At 51.9% G+C, this 24,694-nt stretch overlaps 2 protein-coding genes across 2 annotated transcripts in view; one reads left to right on the plus strand and one right to left on the minus strand.

Moving 5' to 3' along the window:
• Rims4 (regulating synaptic membrane exocytosis 4) overlaps positions 1-5,898 on the plus strand; it is a 65,646-nt gene extending 59,748 nt beyond the window's left edge. Inside the window, exon 6 of the mRNA XM_063248283.1 lies at positions 1,475-5,898. Coding sequence (XP_063104353.1) covers positions 1,475-1,693 — 219 coding nt within the window. The 3' untranslated portion in view covers positions 1,694-5,898. The remainder of the gene's footprint in view (positions 1-1,474) is intronic.
• On the minus strand, positions 5,130-12,059 carry Kcnk15 (potassium two pore domain channel subfamily K member 15). The gene is made up of 2 exons (XM_003467770.4): positions 11,534-12,059; positions 5,130-7,484 (listed from the first exon to the last, which is right to left on the minus strand). The coding sequence occupies exons 1-2, from the start codon at positions 11,814-11,816 to the stop codon at positions 6,775-6,777; spliced, it is 993 nt and encodes a 330-aa protein (XP_003467818.1). The 5' UTR covers positions 11,817-12,059; the 3' UTR covers positions 5,130-6,774.
• Between the last annotated feature and the right edge of the window lie 12,635 nt (positions 12,060-24,694).

The following is a 24,694-nucleotide window of genomic DNA, read 5'->3' on the forward strand; positions in this document are numbered from 1 at the left end:
AGGCAGGGCCTGCGCTGGGTGCCACAGATCACTGTGGCCGCGCTCGGCTGCCATGTGGACACCTCTCTGTGTGTCTCAGTCTCTGCATCCGCTGTGGGCAGGCAAAGTGCCAAGAGCAGGCCCGGGGTGCTCCAAGTTGCTCAGACAGTGGGACTGCACCAAGCTAGGAAGCCTGGGTCCTCTGCCCTACCAGGGGGTTTCAGCCTGTGGGAGGAGACCCATTAGTGAATTGTGAAGTCAGTTTTGGTAGGTCTCAAGTAATTTTTACAACAGAATGAAGCAAGGCAAGGTGGAACACACCTGTAGTCCCCGCACTGGGGCAACTGAGGCAGGGAGTGTCTCAACTTGGAGGTCAGTCTGGCTACATAGCTAGTTTAGGACCAGCCTACAGGGAGGCTGGCTGAAAAAACAAAGAACTAAAATACAAAATAGGGAAGAACACTTACCAGTTACCTGGGGAACACTGGAAACATAGGTCAGGCAAATCATTAACTTCTCGGAGCCTCAGTTTAGACAGCTGTGAGACAGGAGCACTCTGTGCAGGGGAAACTGAATCTCAGGCCTGCTCGGACACAGCAGACCTCACTGGCAGCCTCCTTGTGAATGTGACTTTGTATGCTAAGGAGCACGTAAAGCTGCCAGCAAGCTTTTGCAGCCACTCTGTCCTTTGATCCTCACTGTGAGGTAAGCTGAGCCAGGATTGTTCCAGTTACACACACACACACACACACACACACACGCGGACACTGAAGCTTAGTGAACTAAATGACTTGTCAGGAGCCATACAGCCAGCTGGGTATGGTGGTACACACCTGTAATCCCAGGACTCTGGGAGACTGAGGCAGGAGGAGCCCAAGTTCAAGCCCATCCTGGTTAATTCAGCAAGACGTTGTCTTCAAATAAAAATAGAATAAAAGGGCTGGGGATGTAGCTCGGGTGAAGCTAGAGGAGTGTTTCAACCTGTGGATTCAAGCCACAGAAACACACACACAAAGGCAGAGAGAGGCAGAGTCCTGAGCTGATCTGAGGCTGTGCTAAAGCCACCAGCCCCTGAATGTTTGAGCCAGCCCATCTTGGTGGAAGGGGCCTGAGCTAGAAGCTGAAGTGTGGAGCACCCAGTGAGGGTCAGGCAGCCAGAGTCCAGTGCCTGGCAACTCCACAAGGATGCTGACCAAGAAAAGGGGGAAAGACTGGTCGGAAGAAGGAAAGAAAGTGGATGCACGCTGGAGCGGCCACTTCATAAAAGTTGGCTTGGCAGGGTGGGGCAGGGGCAGTGCCTGAGGATTCAGAGGCAGCAGGTGGACAGCGAGAGCAGGCAGAGGATGCAAGAAGGGCCAGTGGTAGAGGGGACTCCAGATGCAGGAGAGTTTCCAGGAGTCGGTCTCAGACGATTGGGCCTGGGGAGCCTAGGTCCTGGTTCTGGGCCTACAAGTGACATCGGCAGACTCAAGCCACACTGTTTTTGACCCTGCAGGTGATCGTGTGGGGAAACTATGGACGAATGGAGCGGAAGCAGTTCATGGGTGTGGCCCGCGTGCTGCTGGAGGAGCTGGACTTGACCACCCTGGCTGTGGGCTGGTACAAGCTCTTCCCCACCTCCTCCATGGTGGACCCGGCCACAGGTCCCCTGCTGCGGCAGGCATCACAGCTGTCCCTTGAGAGCACCGTCGGGCCCTGCGGCGAGCGATCTTAGTGCCAGGGATGGGGAGGGGCCCCCCAGATGGCCTGGAGACCACCCAGCCCCGACCTGGGACCCCAGGCCCAGGGGCACATTATAAAGAGGAGTAGGGGGTTCTCCCCCGTAGCGGGGAAGCAGAATGGGGAGACCTGCCCCCCTGAGCCCTTCCTCACCTCTTTGCCTCCTACCCCCTCAGACCTTCCCTCTCCCACGGGTTGGCTGCACTTTTGACTTGGCCAGTTGTAACCTGGTAGATGTGGCTGCACTAGGAGAAAGTGAGGTGGCAGAGCAAACTACCCACCTGTCCAAACGCTGTCCCACCCGTCCCCATTTTGCCTCCTCGGAAGCTTGCTGCCCGGAGCCAAGTCCAGAACCCAGCCGGCCATCTCCATGGTGCCAATTACCAGCAAGTGTCTTTCCTGCGGCACCGGGTTCAGGCAGCTACTCCTGCCCCAGAGCTGAGGGGCAGCTTTGCAAGGATCCGGAGCCAGCTCCCAGGGCCCAGAGCCCTCCAGTGGATGAGGAGCTCGGGCCTCCCTCTGCCTGCCCGAGGAAGGAGCTTCGCCGCAGCCTGTCTGAGTTCATCTATCCATCCCCTCCTGCCTGCCCCTCTTCTGGTGGCTCTAGGAATTGGGGGCCAGCTGGGACCAAAGGAGAGAAAGAGGTGCCTGGGGTGGGCCAGGGTGCTTGCTCCGTGGGATTGCAGTAGGTCAGACTGTGGCTGAATTAGAAAGAACATTGTCCTCTGTGTTTTGGTGGAAGAACAGCAAGACCCTGAGTTTCCAGAACCCTGTGACCAGGGAATTCACCATCTCGGCATTTAGGGGTACTCAGGGAAGAGGGAACCGAGGAAAGCTGGGCCTGGGACTGTGGTGTCCAGAACCCCTTCTTGTTAGAGATCAAAGGTCATCTTGTCTCCCCATTTGCCTCCGGGCTAAGGGTCAGGGAGGACAGTAGAGCCACCCTACTTTAGTCTTTAAATAAACTGTCTCTTCTAAGGGCAGGACTCCCCACCTGGCCTCGGTCACCTGGCTCCAGGGAAGAAGGTGGTAGGAAGGGGTACGGAGTTAGAGGTCAACATCGAGGCCTGAAGCTGCCTTCTCTGCGGCCTTCCCTGGGCCTGCGGGAACCCTTTGCACGTGAGGGAGGACCAGGCTGGCCCCTCTTTATAGAAGCACATTTCTGCCACCTCCCCGGGAGGCATCCAGCAGCCTGCCAGTCCCCTTCACCTAGTCCCTGCTGTGTAGGGCGTAGTCCAGGTTAGCTGAGTAGACTTAGTATTCACATCCTGGGGCCTGTTCTTAGCTCGGAGTAGTCTTCACAGAGTCCTAGCCTGGAGATGGAGAGGAGACCCGAGTACATTCCAGGAGACCATGTCTCCTTGCTGGCCTGGGCCTGGGTCAGCCACCTGGTTCCCCGGAGGCCAGTAGCCCCTCTCCTCCTCCCTCCTCCCCTTGAGACCCTCCCTTGTAGGGTTGTAGCCGGAGCTGTCCATTATACTCAGCTCAGCATTCTGATTTATTAACCTCGGTTCTCATTTTCTTTATGAGATGCGTCTGAGGCTTGCTGGGCCTTGGTGGAGGGCCTGGTTCCTGCAGACTGAGGACCCTGGGCTGTACTTGGTCACACCTTGTACCTGGTTCCACCAGGGATTCCTTTCATTTGGAAATCCTCCCCGCTTCTTAGCCTGGTTAAGCCATGGGTGTCCTCTAAAGTTAAGTTCTGTCACCTCCATGGGACTCTGGACAGTGCAGTGGGAAGGAGAAATGGAGACGCTGCTCTCCTTCACGTCTGCAGAGCTTCCCAGCACCATGGAGGGGGAACCCTAAGGCGGGATGGTGGAGGGCTCTGGGTTCCAGGCTCCAGGTGGACACCTATCCAAGGCCCACAGTGAACAACTCTTCCCGCCTCACTTTTTTTTAACCAGTGTGATTTCTCTGCTGTTCATTTATTACTCGCTGTATGGGATGGTTTGAACCAGTAGGAGAGTGGCTTCTCTCTCCAGCTGTCTGTCACTGCTGTGCTTCTTCAGGGGTCACTTTTCAAAGTCTGGGCAGGGCCTGGCTGTCCCAGCCAGAGGGGTAGGGGCTCAGCACTGACTTGTCCTTCCAGCCTGAGCCATCTCTCCATTGTCTGCTCAGGTTAGAGGCAGAGAGAAAAGAAAAAGACACAGAAAGGGAGGGGAGGGGAAAGGGGGGGAGGGAAGGGGAGAGAGAGAGAGAGAGAGAGAGAGAGAGAGAGAGAGAGGCATGAGAGAGCTCCGAAGCAATAACAACACCCTGGGGGTGGCCAGCAAGGCCCCCTCAATGACTTTCTTGTTCTGTGAAATCTCGCTCACCTCCTGGAGGGGTGGGGTGGGGGCTAGAGCCCTGTTTATTCGTATCATCGTTGTGAGCACGTGCCCCCTAGAAGGGGCTGTGACCATTCGGTGTAGGACCTACCATCTGTCCTCAGCAGGGAGGGCTTTGGGGAGGGGGAATGATTATTTTCATCATTAGCTTTGGGGAAACTTCAGCCTGCCCTGTCCCCTTTGTGTCTGATCTTTTGCCAACTCAGACTCCTCCGTTTGGAGAGGAACAGAGTGGAATGGGGTGCCTTTCTGGAGCTGGTATCTCTAAGAATGCTTCTTTAGTCTCTGGGCAGGGCTGCCATGGGAGGGCATCACCTCCATCTTCCTTCACCAAAATGACTTTCCATACTAAAGGAAAGGGCTTTAGGGACCTTCAGTCCATTTCCATTTTACAGACCAGAAGACCCAGGCCCACCACGGGCAAAGCCACCCCGCAGTCACCTGTATGTTTCTGGATCCTGGAGGTGGGTCTCCTCCCACCAGGCTGAGCCAGAGCTAGGGCAGGATGAACGGGGGCTTCTACTTCCCACTCTTCCTCTTCCCTCTCTTTGAAGGACCCTAAAATATGGCCAGGACAAGTTGTAGCCCATCTGAAGCATTAGGAAACAGGCCCAGCCAAGACCCCCTGGCCAGTAATCCATGGAGGCAGAGCATGGGGCCCGTGTGCTTCCTCCCGTGCAGAAAAACATTGTTCCAGGACAGCTCGGCCCTGGCCAGCACTTTTGGCCTCTAATGCTTGGGTTACACAGCCTTGCTTGGTTCTCCTGGTCCAATGTCTTTTCTAGGCTTGGGTTTGGGGACTGAGGCCTCTGTAGGTCCACCAAGCTGACCGAGGAGCACAGGATTTAATCTAGGGGCTCTGGACCATAACCTCCACAGGACCGGCTGGGGGAGAGCAGTGAAGCATCTGCTCCTGCCTGGGCCAAGGGGATGAGGAGTGGGAGCCATACGAAGCACCCTGCATCCAGAGACATCGTCCCCGAACTTCGGATGCGACGAGCCCTGCTTTCTCAGTGCTTGTTTCGCAGTGCTTTCTCTTGGCGTGTGTCCTTTGAACCTCACAAGAGCTCCAGATAGTGGGTGGAAAGGCTGGTGCTGTCAGCCCCATTTTCAAGAGAGAGGCCAAGGTTCTGGGGGAGGAAGTTGCTTTTGAAAGTCCTGCCTGGTGTGAGTGGCTCAGCCAACACTAGCACTCACTTCTCCAGGAGTTTGGAGCTCTCTTCACCCCAGGAATTTAAGTGGATACTTGGGTTATGCCCTTCACACGCTGATGCACCAACCAGCTCCTTCACCCGGAGCGCTGGGCGTGCCCGTGTTCAGAAAGCACTGAGCCCACTCCCTCCAGAGGCACAGCTGCATCAGGCAAGGTCACCTGCATTTATTTATTGAGCAGCAGTGCTGTGCCAGACCCAGAGGACCAAGCCCCTGCCCGCCCCTCCATCAGCTCCCTCTGCCCTCTGGGAGGCCTGTGTTCGCAGAGGCAGCAGCACGTCAATGGGCAGAAAGCATTCACATCCAGGAGCTCACTGAAAGCCCCTAGGGCAGGTGGCCCTGCCCATTTTACCCACATGGCCATGAGCAGAGTGGAGTCCGGAGCTAGGGTGTTGGTGTCCCCCTCCGAGCCCTTTCATGCCATGACTGCCTCCTGTGGAGTGGTTGTGGGAAGGTCCCTGGCTCCTTGAGCTGGAGGCCACCTCCTGTTCACCCACATTCATGCCCCCTCCCAGAGCAGGAGCCACTGGGCCTTTAGGGAGGGAGGGTTTCAGGGCCCCTGGGTTGGAGTGGGTCACGCTGCATTGTGTTCATGACCATGTAGCTCATGTTGTGTTCATGACCATGTAGCTCAAATTAAAGTTTTTGGCTTTTCTAACCTGGCTTGCTCTCTGCTTAAACAGTTCTGTCTGAGACACTTGTGTTCTAAAGGGCTGAGTTCTATGGGATGCAAGGATGGCCAACCGTGGGTGTCATTTGTATTCCCTTATGGGGCTGAGGCCTGTCCTAGAAAGCCATGCCAGAGATGCACCACAGGAGCAGAGTTCTGGAGGAACCCCACCCATCATACTGATGTGGAAACGGGCCCAGGTAACCTGTAGGTCACACTACTGATGATAGACGGGACCCACGGCATTGGGCTGCCTCAAGGTAGTCCTGGTAGCTGTCAGCAAAGCCTCTGGGCCGGACAGTGGGATTGACCAGGGCCAAAGTGGGAGAACCATTCACACGCGGGCCAGGTTAGCGCTCCATGCTGGGTGAGGAGGAGTGGTGGTTTGCACAGTGCAGAGATGGGCTGTTTGGCTGGTGTGCAGCTCCCCTTCGTCCAACTCGGTTCCTGTTTCCAGTGTTTCCTGTTTCCTCTGGCCTTGATGTAGGATTCCAGAGTTGTGCATTTCCCGTGCAGCATAAAGAACTGCCTCTTCACAACAGAAACAGTCACCTGTCTGATGAGTGGGCTTCTGGCATGCACCTGTGTGGGGCCTCTCCTGGGGCAGAAGTGCCCAGGTGACCTACAATTTGGATTAGGAGAGATTGGCACTTACAGGGTGACTGTAGAGTCTGGCTTGTGCTTACAATACAGTATGGCTATATTTCTGGAGGGTGGGGGAGGAAGGGGCTGAGCCACAGAAGATGCTCATGCCAGAAGACACCCCTGAGCCCCTCACCCCTCCTCTGCGGACCCTGGGGCGGTACCCTGATAGGTGAAACCGGACCCTCCCATCTAGTTGGAGCCTGGCCCAGCTAGGCTGGATCAGATGGACTTCCTCCGGGCGCGGGGCCTATCTGCCCTGCTGCCGCGTACGGGCGTGGGGCTCCAAGGCGGAGAGAAGCCTGGATTGTCACAGGCGTGCATCTGCAGCTGGAGGGTGCGGTGGGCTACGCAGGTGGCGGCCCGGGCACCCGCAGCGCCGCGGGGCCAGTGGAGGCCGCGGCTCTCGGGCGCCCCCCGGCGGGACGGGCTGGCGCGGCTGGCAGCGCGCTCGGGCGCGTCTGCGCTGGCGGCGAGAAAGCGCAGGACCACGAGATTGAGGAAGGCGCCGATGACCGTGAGCCCCAGCAGGATGTAGAGGAAGCTGAAAGCCACGTAGGGCGGCTTCCTCTGCAGGGCCTCGTCACTCTGCAGCGCCACGAAGTCGCCGAAGCCGATGGTGGTGAGGGTGATGAAGCAGTAGTAGTAGGCATGGAAGAAGGTCCAGCCCTCGAAGTGGGCGAAGGTGGCGGCCCCGAGGGCCAGGGTGGCGACGCACGCCAGCAGCCCGGCCACCACCATGTTCTCGGTGGACACGCGCGGTCGCCGCAGGCCCAGGCAGCGCTTGGCCGCCAGCAGGAGGCGCCGCACCAGCGCGTTCAGCCGCTCGCCCAGGCTCTGGAAGGTGACCAGCGTCAGCGGGATGCCCAGGAGCGCGTAGAACATGCAGAAGACCTTGCCTGAGTCCGTGCCCGGCGCGGCGTGGCCGTACCCTGGGCGGGAGTGGAGAAAAGGCGGTGAGGGTGCAGGTCCATCTGACAGCACCCCTGTCCCTCTCTACCCCCAGGTCCCTCTGACCAGGTCCTTGGAAAATGAAGTCTAACCAGGTCACCCTGTACTTTGAAATCTTGCATGATTCTAATCTCCCCTTATTGTAAACAGCCCCAGTGTAAACAGTCCCTTGACAGGGAAATAAACCCCTGGTACATTCCCGCAAGACTTTTTTTTTCTAGCAATGGAAGAAACTTTTGTCACTCGCAGCAATAAAAGGTGGATCTCAGCGTACAAGGGCTGATCAAAACATAGTGTGTACTTAAATATAATTATTACCGTAGAAGACATATTGCCGTTAACGCCCCTCAGAATACTTGCCCTCCCTTCAAACGGTGATCCCACCGTTTGTGCCACTTTCTGAAGCAGTTCTCCAAATCCTTTTTCATGTCTTTATGAAATGGGATTTTTAAAAATACAGCAAACGCTGCTGCCAAGAGCCAAGCAGCCTCCTAAAAACATCACAGTGTGTCCTTATCCAACTTATTCCCTGGATACAGCATTGTGCAACGTCCGGCTCTTCCTCACGTCTAAATAACCATGAAAAGTAAATTTACTAACTGATTGAAGACATTAAAGCCTGCATGGTTCCACTGAAATGACATTCTGGAAAAGGCACATTTATAGGGTTAGAGAACAGATCTGTGCCTGTACGTCCCTGGGGTTGGAGAAGGGGTTAACTGCAAATGGGTATGACAATTTAGGGGCGAAGGAAATATTTAATGCCTCGATGTGAAGTTATACAATAGGATCTCCTCTATCAGAACCCTGAAAAACAGGGTGTTTCGCTGTAAGTTACCCCTTCGTAGGAAAGTTTTCATTGCTTCCCAGTACCCATGGGACAAAGTCCTGAGTCTCGAGTGGTGTCCTAGATCCTTCCTGACCCGAGTCCCCTTCCCTGCCCCTCAGCCTCACCCCTTCTTGCATCTCTATTCTCCAACTACACTGTGACTCCACCAGTGGGTCCCACCTCCCCATGCCTGTTTCTTCCCCGATGGTCTTTCCCCCTTCCTCGGCTTTCCTCCGTTCTCAGATCCTGCCTCCTTCTCTACTGTTGGGTCAGACCCCACTAAACACCCTCCATTCCTGTGCAGCCTGGGATAGGGATGCTTCCCTGAGCCCCGCATCTGCTGGAGGGGATCTAGATGTGACTGCTTCCTTGAGTCGTGGGTCACTGTGCAGTTGCTGTAGAATGAGCAGCTGTGTGACTGACTCTTCCTGGAGAGAAGAACCACAGTGTTCGTGGCTTATAACCCAAAGGAAATCAGGTGGACTTTCACAACAGAATAAGCCTCCCTGAGATGACTTGCTCCATCTAAATGCAAAATATACAAGTCCTTTGACCTATGCAGTTACGCAGTTAGGAAGTTAGCTTTCCACTGTGCACATATGTGCAAAATGGTGTGCACACGGGCTGACGTTGCAGCACCACCAGTTACAGTGAAAACTGGACACAACTTAAGTGTCCATTGACAGGGACCTGGTCAAATACAACATGCTGCCTTCCAAACAAAGGGATACTATACAGCACTCTCAACCCAGAGTGGTTATGGTCTTGGCACTTGGCAATATTTTGGGTTGTCCCTACTGGGAGGTAGGGATGAGGTGTCTGTGTGCCACTGGCACCTGGAGGCTAGAGGCTTGGATACCCTTAACATGGAGGAATACATAGATTGCCCCTGCAGCATGGACTTATCCAGGCCCAGGTGGCAGTAGTTCCAAGGTTGACAAGTCCTGCTAAATAGCCATGAAAAGATGACACATCTCTTTGGGGACTGATAGAAAAACATTTTCAAAATATATTAAGTGAAGAAAGCAGGAGCCTAAATAGTGTGTAAACTATAATTCCTGTATGTAACAAAGGTGTCAGAGGATACACAAGAAACTATAACTTTATTTGATCCTGGAAGGTTTAATGGGGTAAAAGACAAGGCAGGAGGAGCCTTTCTTTAAACTGGATCCCCTTTTGTGCCCTGAGTGATGTTTGGTGTGGGCATACACAGCATTCACAATATCAGTACAACATATATGTTTGAAGACCTGGGGCTGCATTCCCACAAGCTCCTGCGCGGCCCTATCAACGTTCCCTCCTCCATCATGGGTGCCTGCATCGCCTTTCATCAGAGTGTGAGCTCCCTGAGGTCAGGAAGTCGGGAAGCCACTTCTCTATGTCTATAGTCACCAGTGTCCTGCACAAAAATATAGACCATGGGCCCAGTGAATGTTTACTGACTCCAACCAACTTAAGGGGGTGCTAGAGTGAGACAGAGGGGCCTCTTTAGCAATAAGAGGCCAGGAAGTACTGTGTCTAGCTGCTTGGGGCTAAGCTAGGTCTGTGCAGGAAGTGACATGGATAATGATAATAACTAGACATATTAGGTACTGAACATGGGTTATCTTCTACAGGATGATGTACTATCTCCATTTTACAATGAGGAAACCAAGCTCTGTAGGAGGAAGCTGTCCAAAGGTCCCAGGGCCTGAGCTGTTAACTGTTGTCCTCCCTGCCACCTCAGTGCTTCTCTTCTACTTCTATCTGAGCCGAGCTCAGATTCCTGGGCCCTGGGGGCTAGGTCTCTCTGCAAGGATGGAGTAAGCAGAGGGGACCACACAGCAGGGGGCAGCACCCCCTGGTGGCCAGAAAAAGCAAAAGTCCTCCAGCTTCCATTTAAGTTACTATCTTCCCGCAGGCTCTTGTGTCAGGAGGGCAAAGCCAGGAGAGACACTAAACCCATCAGTGATGCCCTCAGAGAATCTGGATGGGGCACCACATCCCTGGCACCAGCACAGCGAGGACCTCAGGCCAAGCTGGGATAAGGGAACAGCGGCAGCTTTGGGGACAGGAAGGGCAAAGGAACAGAATGAGAGCCGGGCCATAGTCAGCAAATAATGCAGCAAATAATGAACTAAGATTACTAACAAATAGTACATTCCTTGGCCTTAGGTACCCTGTCAAGCACTTTATATGTTTGACCTCACTCGAACCTAGCAACCAGTGAGGCAAGAAGAATTGCATTTTGCCTTTGAGGAAACCAAAGCCCCGAAAGGTACAATCAATTGCCTGAGAAGCCAGGTGGGAGAACTCAGTCTATGAAATTGCAGAAGTTACATGTTTAACTCAGTCACTAAACCCACAATTCCTGTACACTTGCAAGAGCATGATGGAGAAACTTCCTCCAAGGCCAGCGCTTCGGGGCTGGCGGTGTGAGCCCAAAGAGGAGCCTGTGGAGAGGCTGGCACTAAGCTTAGTGCTCTGCTGAGCTGGATTCTCTCCTTTGCAGTTTCCCCAGGCTTAGGCTCAGCAGGTAGCAGCCAGACGGTAGTCATGGTAACAGCTGGCAGTCCAGATGCTGCTGAGGTACTGCCCTGGATGCCCCAGGGTGAAGTACAAAGCTTGCAGTAATCAGTCCTACCTTTAACAAATATTTATTGAGCAGTTACTATGCTCTAGGCACTGGCTATACAGCACTGAATAAGACATGTGAGGTCTCGGTTCTCATGGAATAAGGAATAGTTATTATAATGCAAAAGCCAATCTTCTTTTCGGGAGTGCTTTCTATGTGTCAGGCCCTGTGGTAAAACTTTCTGCATATAATCTCCTTGACAATCGTCTCCCAGGGCCTCAAGATAAGACCTATTAACACTCCTTTTTACAGGAGAAAACGGGCTCAGAGGCTAAGCTATTTGTCTAAATTCATACAGCGGGGCTCAGTGGTCAGGTCCTTGGTCTTCCCGCCACATTTCACCCGGCCCCTGTCCTGGGGGTGTCTGGAGCGCTCCCGTGCCAGGCTCTGCAAACACTGCCTCCGAGCTCTGCCTTGGTGGAGTGCATGGGCAGAGGGAAGTGAATGGGGCTCGGAAAGCCGGAAGGACCCGTCCAGTGTCCCTCACCGGGCAGGGCAGAGGTGGGATGGAAACCCAGCTGCGTGCGCTCGGGGCGCTCGGGGCGCTCGGGACGCAGCGAGCGCAGAGGGCACGCGGCGCGGCTCACCGATGGTGGTGATGACGGTGATGGCGAAGTAGAAGGAGCCGGCGAACTTCCACTGGCGGCCGGCGCGGTGCGCCTCGGCCTGCCGCGCCAGGCGCTCCAGCTCGCGGTCGTCCTCGGCCGAGAAGCCGTACTTCCTCCGGAGCTCGCCGCGCTTCTGGGCCAGCGCCCGCTGCCGGCCGCGCTCCGCCTCGGACTCGAGCGCGTCGAAGACCGCGGCGCCCACCAGCAGGTAGGACAGGATGCACAGGATGAGCGCGGCCGTGCGCACGCTCTGCTTCCTCATGGCCGCGCCGGGACCCGCGCGCCGGGCACCAGCGCCTACGGGACGGGGGCGCCCCCACCCCCCACGGCAGCCGGGGGCGGGGCCGGGCGAGGCGCTGGAGCGAGGCGCGGGCTCTCCAGCTGCGCAATTCTCGTCCTGCGCCCCCTCGCAGCTGTCTCCCTTTATCCGCCGGCGCCCCAGCGTCTGCAAACAGCGACATCTGGAGCAAAGGCCCCACCTGGGTCCGCAGAAGTCCAGCCTCTGCCACCAACTCAGCGCGGGACCCTGGGAAAGTCAGTCGTGCTTTCCTTCAGTCAATCATCTGGCAAGCTTGCCCGCTTTTGTCAAGCACTTGCTAGTGCAAGCAAGGTTCCTGGTGGAAACAGAGCTGGTACACAAGTTCACTAAAAAAGAGAAGACAGGCGTGATACGGATGGAAAACTGTGTGTCTGGGGGAGGTGGCACCCCTAGGTTAGATGGTCAGGAAAGTCAGGAGGAGAGGCTGGGGTGGGGCATCAGTTTATACTCAAAGCAGAAGGGAGCTGGGGTGGGGGGACAGCCAGGAGCAGCAGGGAAGCCACTGTGGCTGGAGCTGAGAGACCTGGCATGCAGGGAGTGTGGGACGGAAGGGAAACAGGTGATTTCACGGAGGGTCTTACGTGGGTTTATTCCTCAGCACAACCGAGAGCCGGGAGAGCTGTAAGCAGAAAGACACACATGGAACAAGGATTCCAAGCTGATTCTCGTTTCTCAAGAAAAGAAAAGAAAGCCTCAGGCTGCTGTGCGGAAGGTGGAGGGTGGTGGAGGGTGTAGTCTGAATGGGCACACAGCGCCAGAGATGAAGAAAAGTGGATGGACCCAGGATACACGGGGGAGGTGGAGCTGGGCACACAGCTGGGCACATTGTCCAGTCTCCCTGACATCTAGGAGTGTCCATGTGACCTAAGTGTACCCAGTGGAACCTGGCAGAAGTGACACACACCATGCCTAGGCCTGGCCCCTGGAACCCAGCCCCTCTGTCCTCCACCCTCTAACCTGCAGGCTGAATGCACAGCCCCAGAGGAACACTGCAGGGCTCTACTGTCAGGCCTCTACTGCTCTGAACTGTTCCCTGTGTTGAGCCTCTGAGATCTGAGGGTCTATCTGTCACTGCAGCTAGTGTTCCCCTGACACATGCAGCAACAGGACTTGCTCATGAGTTGGATGTGGAGAGAAAGCAAAGAACCACAGACTTGGCCAGAGCAGCTGGGTTATGGGGAGCCTTCCACTGAGTTCAGTCCTTGACCAGCCCACTCCTGTCCCCAGCCCCGCTGTCATGCCTTGTTCAGACTCTTGGGTGGGCCTGTGTGGAAACCAAGCAGCAGCGCACTGGGCAGCCTCACATGTAGCTCTCTAGAGCACCCAGCTTTCCTAGGCCTCTGTGCAGCCTTGGTACGCATCACCGGTTCCCAATGACTTCTGTGCCCATAACCCCTTCACCTTGTTTGTCCTGGCCACCCCAAGCTTTCAGCTCCTTGCACAAACTCCTGCTCAGCCTGGGACAGTCCTCTCCCCATCCTACTCAGCAGCCAACATTTGTTGCATTCTCCCAGGGTTCAGGCACCAGCAGAAACACCTTACACGGACTGATGTGTTCAATCAAACCCACAATGCCCTTCCCAAGTCGGTACTGCTGGCTAACCCCTCACCTACACTGCAGCTCTCAGCTCAGGCGCCCAGCCTTCCCGAGTCCTCTGCAGTGGACGCCTTTGTGCTCCAGGAGGCCCCAGGGCTCCTGCCATCTTCATTCTTCCCAACACAGGGCAATTCGTGCATTCTATATCTGCATCTCCCTGAGGACAGGGATCCAATCTTGGTTACCCTTTGGTCTCAGCACCTGAACCTGGCACAGAACGTGTGTACCCAGTGACTGGGGACAAATGAGACTGGGGACATATGCAGTAACATATGAAATTTAAAAGGATGAACTATACCCAACTCCTGGGTTTAGAGCCTACCTTTGTTTCTTGACAAGAGTGTGAGATACCTCAGTTTCCCTCATCAGTGTCATAGCGTTTTTAAAAAGCCTAACTCAAGAGGAGCTGTGTAGCAGATTAACCCCCAAAGATGTCCAGGCTCTGTCCTTAGACCTGTGACTATGTTTGGCTGCATGGAAGAGAGGCTGCTATGATCATAGATGGTGCATGGTAGCTAATCGGCTGACCTCAGAATGAGAGGTGATGCTGGGTCACCTGGGTAGGCCCAGTGTAATCCCAAGGGTCCTTAAAACAGGAAGCGGGAAGCGGGAGGGGGAACCAGGGTGACGGCAGCTGGTGCTGAAGAGGAAGGAGGAGGCCACAGAACATGACAAGCGGTGGGTGCCTTCTGGAGTCTGGAAAAGGCAAAGGATGCAAAATCCTGCTCCGAGCCTCCGGAAAGGAGGGCAGCCAATGGCTGGGTTCCAGCCCAGGGAGGTCCCAGACCTCCACCCCACGGAACAGGAAGCTTCCCTGTGATGTTGGTGACAGGACAGCAGTTGTTGAGGATTCCTGAGCCAATGGACCTGAAGCCTGAGAGGATGCCTGGCCCCAGCTTGTCTAGAAGTGCCAGCCGCTGTTACATTTATTCCAGGGAGTAGACACTGGCCTTATAGGAACTCATTTCCCAGGCAGACTCAGGGCCCAGGGCCTGTAGATGGGACCTTGGACCCCATCTCCCCTGAGAGGCAGGATTGCAGCTCAGTGGCCTCAAAAGAGCGTGCTGGTGGCAATGGTGCTGGCACAGTTGTCTTGACTTTATTTTTAGTAATGGTGTCTGCAAGCTTAGTTTTCTCATTCTTCTCAGAAGTCAGAGGGGCAGAAACCTAGGCTGAAGTTTTGAAGTATAGTTAAATGGGTGCCAAGGAGCTTCAGCTCAGAAGTGCCTGAGAAGAGCTTGCTGGGACAGCAGGGTTGGGAGAGTGGCTTGGTCATGTGGGATGGGCAGGACTGTCTCAGGGGCGAGTTCATGAGGTCTTGATCAGGAGCACAGCTGGGATCCACAAGACCTGGGTTCAAATCCCTGCTTTTCCTCTTTCTAGCTGTGTGCTGGCGGTCATAACCCTTCTATTTCTCCATGCCTCAGTTTCTCTACCTGAAAAATAGACTGAAATTAATGTTCATCCCACAGGACTATACTAAGGCTTATCAGAGTTACTGTGTGCCTCTTTTAGGTGTCCCTGGACCAGTAGCTGCTTTTTCTCTCTCTCTGTTCACAACTCTCTGCCTGTGATGTCAAGAATTCTGCCTTCAGAAGCAGTAGCCAGGCCAAGACACTCAGCTCGTCTTTCCTGGGCACCTTCACAGACCGTGCTGTGGAAACTCCCTACACAATCCAGGAAACAAGCGACATTGGCTCACCAAGCCCTCGTAACCAGATCATGGCTGAGCCAGGACTTGAACTCTGGGCCATCTGGTGCTGGCTGCATCCCACCCTGGTGGCCTAGGGACCTTGCCTTCTGCGTCTCTGAGGTGGGTGCCTTGGCAGGCCCCCTCTCGCTCCTCTGAGGATCTTGTGACAGGCAGCTGAGAGCTGCTATGTCAAGTTGCCCACTGGGATGGGTATTAATGGGGCCATGGGGGAGCTGTCTGGCCCTGCCAGGCAAGTGACTGTGTCCTGTGCTTGGCGTTTTGGGTTCAGCTGCTCTATTTTAAGGCAGAGGAGGTTAGAGTTTGTATATGTGTGTTTCTCAGCTTGGAAAGCCGTCAGCTGAGCAGCTACCAAAAACAGCAACACCCCAAGCACCCTCTTCACTCTCCCTCCCGCCTCCTCCCCTCTTTCCTTTTTTGGGGACCTAGAGGACCCAGTGATTTTCCTTGGACCCATTGTGCCAACATCGCACTTGTGACCCCTCGACAGGGCCTTGCAGTTTCTTCTTCCAGAGCTCCAATGTTGTCCGTTTTGAGGACAACAACAAGGGTAACCCCGGTCCCCAGCTGAGTCCTGGGTACCCCTCAGATCACTCTGTGGCCCTTTGAGTCTAGATCTTTCTGAAAACTTTGTGAGCCAGGCAGGCCTCGTCATCCCCTTGTCAGGGAGAGGAAACTGGGGCCCAGAATGACAAGACAGGGGACTCTTCTGAGACCACATGATAGCGCAGTGGACAGTTAGGAAAGGACAGGGGTTTCTGAGTGATCCAGCCCTGGTTCCATCTTGGCCAAGTGGCTTCACCTCTCAGAGCCTCAGTTTCCCTGACTGTGACTCCAAGGAGCAAGAATATCTGCCTACCAGTGTTCCCATGAGGGCCGAAGGGAACCGCAGAGCTCAGCACGGAGCAGTGCCAGCAAATGTCACCCCCTCCACCCGGCGTGGTTCTACTTTCTCCTTGGCCATGCTGCTTATTCTGCAGGCCCATTGGGATCTCAAGACATTGATTTTCGTAGTTAGAATATAGTTCAGTAATTTTCCAGAAGGCCAGAGGGCCTGGGCCTTTTCCCTGATAAGATTTCTCTCCTGTTTTCCTCCTGAGAGAATAGATTATCTTAACCTCGGGCGACATCAGGTGCCAGCTCCTTAGACATGGCAGCTGTGGCCTTTCTGCAGACTGATTATCGCTTGTAAGAAAATAAAAGCTCTCTCTGCTAATTTAAGAAGGATTTTTATGTCTCCCAGAATGTGCTGGGCAGTAGAAGACAAACCATACAGAACCTTATCATCAGGGAAACACTGTAGCCGTGTCCAGTGTGGGGGCCTTGTTCACTTGGTGGGACAAATGACAAGGATCAAACATGACCCCCCTCTCTGGTTGTTGGGTCCTGACCAGGCTGGAGACCCGATGTATCTTTATAACAATTTGCTTGAGCCATTGAAAATTTCTTCTTCAACCTCCTAAAGATTGATTTCTTTGGGTGATTGGAGATATTGAAATCTTTACTCGGTTTAATAATTTAAAAACCTAATTGATGAATATGAATATTTATTAAAACATTCTGGTTTCATAAGCATTTAAGAATCTTCACAATCAGTGCTAGCTATTATTATTTACTTATTGTCTTTTTGAGGCAGGGTTTTACTATACTGTTCAGGCTGGCCTTGAATTCACTTTGCAGCCCAGGCTGGTCACGAACTTGGAGCACTTTTCCTGCCTCAGCCTCCTAAGTGCTGGGTTGCAGGCATATGCTTTTAAAAAGCACTTCTCTGAGTGCTGAGTAGCTGAGATCATTTACTGAGCAATTCCTGTGATCCAAGGATGAATCAGGCAGCCCTTCAGTGAATCCTCGCAACAGGGCCATGGGGAGGCACTCGGAGCCCACCCTACAGAGGAGGAACCCGGGGCTCAGGAGGACACAGGGATCCACTACAAGCCGCAGTGCCTAGTAGCTGGCAGGAAGTGCCACGCTCTTCTCCTGAATGGCAGCACTCGCCTGCCAGGGAAGAGCTAAGTGGTGCTGGTGCGGGTGACCTTTGCGGCCATATGCAATGGAGGGCCCTGCTGCGCAGAGGGCCTGTCCTTTCCTCCTGCCACAGCCCCCTCCCGTGCCCCAGTTGGCATCATCTATTGGAATCCAGATACTGAATCTAAGCAGACAAGGCTTGCATTTTTCAAGACGGGGGGCCAGAAAGAGCGAGCACAGGCAAAAAGAGCCCAAGACACGGAAGGCATGCATTGCTGGAACTCATAGCCACTAGCCGTGCACGGCCAGTCACACTTAAATTAATTAAAATTAAGCTACACTTAAAAATTGATTCCCTATTCACACAGACACATTTCAAGCGTGGCTACTGTATTTTACAGGGCCACCATAGAACATCCACATTGCCACAGTGTCTGATGGCATTGACATAGAGGATACAAGCACAGACTTTGTAACCAGACCAGCTGGGTTTGAGTGCTAGCTCCAGCCCCACAGTTGTCTGGGGCCTCAGTCCATTCACCTATAAAATGGGGATAAAAATCCAAGAGAATCCCATGCATTTGGCACAGTGGGGACCAGTAATTCGTCAAAGTCAGTTAATCAAAGCAGCAAGAAATTCTTTTATATGATATACCCCTTATTCAATTGAAAATATACACATGCTCTCATTTTCCAATCTATTGTTTTTCTGTTCTTGAGTTTAGGTCAGTTCATGAGCTTTGCACACTGTCCTCCTTACACAAACCACACCCAGAGTCGTCGTCCAGTGTCCAGTTTTCTTTGAAGTGGAGTGAGGACCTGCAGATCTTGGCATGGGAACAGAGTACAGAATTCCTCTAGATTTTCGTGGGTGTCCCGCATGCCCACTCTGACCTTTTGAACTTGTTTCTTCCACGCCTAATTTAACAGTATTTTTATGCAATTAGTCTTTATTGAGCCTTCATAAAAACAAACCTCTTTCTTTTGCACTTGTATGTCACGAGCTTATGGGATATCTAATTCAATTACCTCCTTACAATAACAAATGTGGCTTGCACAAACTGATTTGGGAACAGCCCCAAAAGACTGTTGGCAAACACGCTGTTCTATAGCTGAGAGCCAAGGCAAAAGAGGTGCCAGAGCGTGGCCCGCCTGCCATGAGCATTCAGGAGGCCAGTGGCAGGAGTGCTGCCTTCAGACAGAATGGAAGGTCCACCAAGGTGTGTTGGTTAAGGAGACAAAAATGGGCTATTTTGTCACACTACATCTGGAAGACTCCATAGTACGGAGCTGTCTCTGGAAAACATCTGTCAAGCCAGATACTCCGTTTCCCAGACTCCCTTGCATCCACATATGATCACATGACTAGCCTTCACCAATGGGACGTGGGAGGTACTGCTTACAGGCAAGCCTTTAGGAAGCGGGTGAGCTTCTCCATTTTTGTCTTTGATCTAGATGTGGTGGAATCATGCGTGTAAGTCATGTGGATCATCACATGTATGAAGGCTGGCATCCAACTAGGAATGCCTGCTTGGTTTATTTATTTATTTTTCTGGTACTGGGGATCGAACTCACAACCTTGTGCTTGCCAGGCAGGTGCTTATGTCACTGAGCTAAGCCCCCGGCCCTGGAACACCTGCTTGGTGTATTATAACAGCTAGCATTCCCCTATTTAATACACTTGCCATGTGGGAGTGCTGTGAGGATTAAATTAGATTATTCATTTATAACAAACTATAATGGGACTTTTCTTCTTTCCTCAGATTTCTAGCTATATCCCCAAAGCTACCAACTAAGCACCCCTGCATCCCAGAGAGTCACAAGGCTCACCCCTGCAAAACCGTCAATAAACCAGTTACTTACATTGAAATATTTAGATTGGTTTGAGACACATGATAACTCGTTATTATTATTATTAGTAGTAGTAACATTCAAACTTGTACTAGATCAGGAATCAAACTATCTCTAGTTTTAAGTGAAATAAGAATGAATATTTTTCTTCTGATAGAAAGCTATGAATTAGCCGGGCGTGATGGCTCACGCCTGTAATTCCAGCACTCGGGAGGCTGAGGCAGGAGGATCGTTTTGAGTTCGAGACCAGCCTGGGCTACAAAGTGAGCTCAGGGCCAGCCTGAACTGCACAGCGAGACCCTGTCTCAAAAAGACAAAAAAAAAAAAAAAAAAAAAGCTATGAATTTCACATTTGGAGGTTTTCATAGAACAACCAAATTTCATAAAATATTTGTGAATCCAAAAGCATAATAGCATTGCCAACACCATTTGCGACAGAAGAATAATGATGGGGCTATCTCATTTTCTGAAAAAATGGATCTCATAACCCTCAAATTAAATTACAAAGGCTACCATCTCAGACAGGAGAACACAGCCCTCTGATGGAAGCCGTTCAGCCTCATGAGGTTTCCCCATGTTGCTCCGTCTCTGGACTAGTTCACTGGGCCACGTTTGGACACCCCAGGTGCAGACTACCTCGAAGGGTACGAGCACTCAGAATTCTTAGTCCCTTTAATGCTCACGAGAGCCTTTAAGACTGGGCTCTCTTGGTCCATTCCAGCTACTATGACAAAAATACCTTAGACTGGGAAACTTATAACCAGCAGACGCCTATTGCTTACAGTGCTGAGAGCTGAGAAGTCCAAGATCAAGATACCAGTGGACTGGGTGTCTGGGAGGGCCTGTTCATCATGAATATTGCCTTCTATGGTGTCTTTAAGTGGCAGAAAAATACAAAATCTCTTTCCAGCTTCTTTTATAAGGGTGCTGACGCCATTCATGGGCGCTCCACCCATATCACCTCCTCGGGGCTCTGCTTCTGACTGCTGTCACCTTGGGAACTGTGTTTCAATATGGATTTTGGGGACACAAACATTCAGAGTGGGATCATCATCTACTTTTCCTTTATGAAGATGGTGCAGTTCAGATGGGTTAAATGACCTGCTCAGCATCCCACAGCTGGGTCTCAGGTCTGGTCTCCGAGTGTCAATTTTCCCAGAAAAAATTCTCTTTCCTCTGGGTTGGATAGATGTTGGAGGTCCCTGTTCCCCTTGTCCATGAAGGGACCCAGTCTCCTTCTTTCTTGTGGCTTTGTTGTGCCCTAGAGCTGGGGTTCCCATCCGGGGACCACAGACATCAGTGTTTCCATGGATGGAAGACAGAGATTCATGAACTTGAAAAGGAAAATATTTCCACTAATCTCTGACATTTCACATTTCCTTCTATTATCAGTGGAGACAACAAAGTAGAATCACTAGTAGTACCTACGTGTTGTCAATAGAAACCACAAATATTTTCGTATCGCACGGCCATTGTTGCAGATAATTTGAAATACTGTTTTCACTATCAGCGCATTGAAATTACTGGTAATTAGACTGTGTCTTATTTTGTGTGTTAATGATGGAGCATTATATGATGTACTTTAAAAGTTTTGACCACTGTATTTGTGCTGAGTCAGGGAAGGGACTCAGGGGAATTTTGCCTTCTGTGGGGCCCCTGTGGGATCCGGCACTGGCCATCTGGAGCATGGCGTGAGGCAGCCTGGATGCCACCTTGCGTTCTGATCAAGCACAGAGCAGGTGTCAAGAGAGGAAGTAAGAGGACTGGACCAACGGGAATGTTGAGATGGAGGGAGGCAGGAGGCTGCGGGACGTGGAGGATCAGCCCTGGAGGAGGAGAGCAGGGAGGGAAGTCAGTGTCGTCCCTAGGTCTGACTCTCCGGGCTCCGGGCAGGAAGGAAGCTGCTGAGAGGCTCACAGGAAGTTGAAGATGCTGAGCCCAGTCTTGAGATGTGAGATGCCCACGAGATGTATATGGCCTAGACCAGTGTGCTGGGATCACCTACCCCAGGTCTACCTGCCTACTCAAGGTGATCAAGAGGCCTGGATGATCAAGAACCCTGTCCTTGGGTTTTCCCTGATACCATAATTAATTGCAGTAGAAGATAAAAAAGAGGGGCTGGGGATTTAGCTCAGTGGCATAAGCGCCTGCCTTGCAAGCAGGCAGTCGTGAGTTCGATCCCTGGTACCGATAAAAACGAAAAAGACAAAAAAAATCCTATTAAAAAAAAAAGATAAAAAAGATGGCCCAGGCCAAAACAAAACAACAAAAAACAAACAAACAAAAAACCCCACCTCAGATCTAGCCACATTTCAGCTGCAAGAAAATGCTAGCACTTGTTTGCACATGCAGCATCGTGGACACTCCTTCCCAGGTAAAGGGAGGCACCTCTGTAGGAGGCTGCCTGAGTGGCTCCTTCAGAAGAGACCCAGGTTCTGTCACTGGAGTAGCTGGAATGCGCATGTGTGGTGAGCTGGGTAGGGGGCCAATAGAGGCGGATGTGCCAGGAATAGCCCAGAATACGAGGAGGATGGAGGATGCAGAGCAAGAGACAGGATTGCAGGAATAGAGCCTCAAGAAAGGGAGGGAGAGAGCCAGGGCTCAGGGCTGTGGGGAGTTTAGTTCCAAGTCGAAACAGGATAGAGACTCACATAAATAAACAATCAGAGTCACTCTGGTCAGGATGGGAGGGAAGGGGCTGCGGGAGAAAGGCTAAGAGGGAGAAAGGCCAGTGCAGAGAGACACGGTCATCTAGGATGGCTAAAGCACAGATGAGTCTGGAAGGCATGGCACATCCTGCCTGTGACTCCTGGAGGAGCCTGGGCTCGCCCCAGCGGCCAGCTCTGAGCTGCAGTGGGATTTAAGCAGAGTGACAGATCCATGATCGTGCTGGAGAAAGCCTCTCCTGGAGGCACTGTGGCCAGGGAGAAGCACTGCCTGTGGGCTCAGAGAGTGGTAGTCATCCAAGGAACAGGTAGGGGGCCCCCTGGCTCTGGCCAGCGTTGGAACTTACAGGCATCAGTTTAAATATAATCTGTTCAGAAAAGAAAGCCGTGACATCTAGCACACATGGGAAAGAATTCTAGGCCTAACTGTATCGCTGCCTCACCTGAGGGCTTGGAAAACTCTCTTCACTCGTCCACATGTGGACAGCATGTGCTTCCACATCTGGACAAGAGTCGCACTGGGAGACAGTCACAGGCTTGCCAGTTTGAAGCCGCTCTTTTTTTCACACACGCAACTGCCACCAGGGGGCAGCAGCACATTATTGTTACTCCTGCAAAACACCGGAAGGCATTCGTGCTAATTCCACAGATTTTAGAAGAGGGTTAAAGGGTTCTGGCCTCCTCCCTCTAAATCTTCTGTAGGTTGGGCAAAAGATATATGCATTTGGAAATACTTCCAGGCAATGACTGATCTTCCAATCTGGGGACTACACTCAGAGAACTGCTTTTGGGACTTGGAGGTGAGAGGTGAGCTCTGGTCCACTGAGGTCAGGGTGTGTGTCTCTCTAGCTCTACTGCATGCTCATTTTTCTAAGCTCTCTCTCTCTCTCTCTCTCTCTCTCTCTCTCTCTCTCTCTCTCTGTCTGTCTCTCTCTCTGTCTCTCTCTGTCTCTCTCTCTCTCTCTCTCTCTCTCACACACACACACACACACATACACCCTTTACAAAAAGAACTTAGATCATAAATTGACAAATTATAATTGTATATGTTGATAGGATACAAAGAGATGTTTTGATATGCTGTATACATACAGTGTGGAATGATTAAATCAATATGATTAACATATTAATTTCAGATAATTATTTTTTGTGTTGAGAACATTTTGAATTGTTCTTTGCAATTTTGAGACATACATTATTAACTACAGTCACCATGCGGTACAATAAATCTCAAAAACCTTATCCCTTATACTGAAGCTTTGTTCCCTTAGACCAGTATTTCCTGGTTAATCCCCAATCCTCCAGCCCTGGTAGTCACCATTTGACATGTACATGAGACCACGTATAAGTGAGACCCTGTGATACTATCTTTTTGTGCCCAGCTTATTTGACTCAGTATAATGTCTTCCAGATTCATCTATGTTGTCAAAGATAGCAGAATTTCCTCTTTTGAAAAGCTGGACAGTATCCCATTGTATAGTGTCTCTTTTCTCTATCCTTTCATGTGATGATGGGCAGTTAGGTTGGTTACATAATTTGGCTAATGTGAGTAGGACAGCAGTGACCACGGGAGTGCAGGTACCTCTTTATGTGCCAATTTCCAATCCGAGGGATTTATAGCCACAAGTGGAATAGCTGAATTCTACTTTTATCTTTCTGAGGAACTTTCATCCTGCTCTTATTTTTATGATTTATGGAACAAGTATTTAAGGAGCATCTATAATGTACAGACACCACCTCCTGCAGGAGAGGGAGTACTCTGATTCAGTAGAGAGAGGACAGGAGCCAAGTCAGTAATTGCTCTCCTGGATGAATGTCCAGTAGGAGTGTTAGCAAATATAAGCATAAGACATATACTACAATGTCCACAATGCCCTAGTCATAATAGCTCCAAACTGGAAACTACCCAAATGTCCCTCGTGAGTAGAATGAATACATTGAGGTATATTCACGTAGTGGGGATATTACCAGGCACCAGACAGAATGAACTATCACTACTTGAAATGAGGTGGGTGAAACTCCCAAGCATGGTAGAAAATGAAAAAAACACCAAGCCCAGAAAAGAGTGTACTGCATGAGTTCATTATTCTGCAGTGTGTGCTGTGGGGGGTCCGGGCGGGGGTCCCCCGGGGCACAGTGCAGAGGAGCTCAGGGCAGGTCTGCCCAGCAGGATGTGCTCTGGATGAGAGCGCAGAGCACGCTGAACTCCCGTGATCTGTGCACTTCTTGTATGTCACTGAAAAACCAACAAGGAAGGAACAGGAAAGTCAGAGAAGGAGGAAGGAAAGCTGGAAGGGAACGAGGAAGAGAAGCATGGAGAAAGAGACAAGCAGGTTGAGCAGACTCCAGGTCCAGCCCTGGACAGAGAGGGAGACTGTCAACTCAAGCCTCAGTTTCTCCTCTGCAGAACGGACATCATGACAACCACCTTGCACCCACTCAGTACAGCGCAGGAGGACAGGAGCACAGGAACACAGTCGCTGCAAGGGGAACCAGACCGCGGCAAGGGGGGCTCCCTGTGAGTACAGGGTCTCCCTGGCCCTCTCCCGTGCCGTGTGTGCAGCCTAGCAGGGCCTGGTTCTGTGCGCTCGCCACATTTTCCTCTATTCTGTTTTATATGATTTTTTTGAGACAGGGTCTTGCAGTGTTGTCCAGATAAATATTTTGTTTTGCTTTTTACCAGTGTGTTTGCAGTACCCACTACTCACAGGCTTGTGTGGAGTTGGTCCATGTCCTCAACACGTCTCAGTTTCTTCTACATCCCTCTCTCCCTCTTCTCCATCTCTTGATCCCCTTCTCATTTGGGAAAGATCTATCTCCCTGCCTTCTGTTATCTGTCTTTTATTTTAGTATTTATTTTATACTTTGGGTTTCTTGTATGAGAAAATCTATGCAACAGTTAAGCTTGTGTGTCTGATTATTTCACTTAACACTATGGTCTCAAGGAGTATCCATTTTCCTATTGTTGCAGGCAGCTGAGTTAGTTAAAAATATTATAGGCAGTGAGACAGGGCTGGGTCACCAGTGGAGT

Source organism: Cavia porcellus, unplaced genomic scaffold, assembly GCF_034190915.1.
Source record: "Cavia porcellus strain 051 isolate PalLab524CR breed Dunkin Hartley unplaced genomic scaffold, mCavPor4.1 scaffold_5, whole genome shotgun sequence".
Classification (NCBI taxonomy): Eukaryota; Metazoa; Chordata; class Mammalia; order Rodentia; family Caviidae; genus Cavia; species Cavia porcellus.

Coding starts and splice junctions, on each gene's coding strand:
- Kcnk15 (XM_003467770.4), bottom strand. CDS start 11,816: ATGAGGAAGCAGAGCGTGCGCACGGCCGCGCTCATCCTGTGCATCCTG. Junction 7,485..11,533: donor CACCGTCATCACCACCATCG/GTGAGCCGCGCC, acceptor ACTCCCGCCCAG/GGTACGGCCACGCCGCGCCG.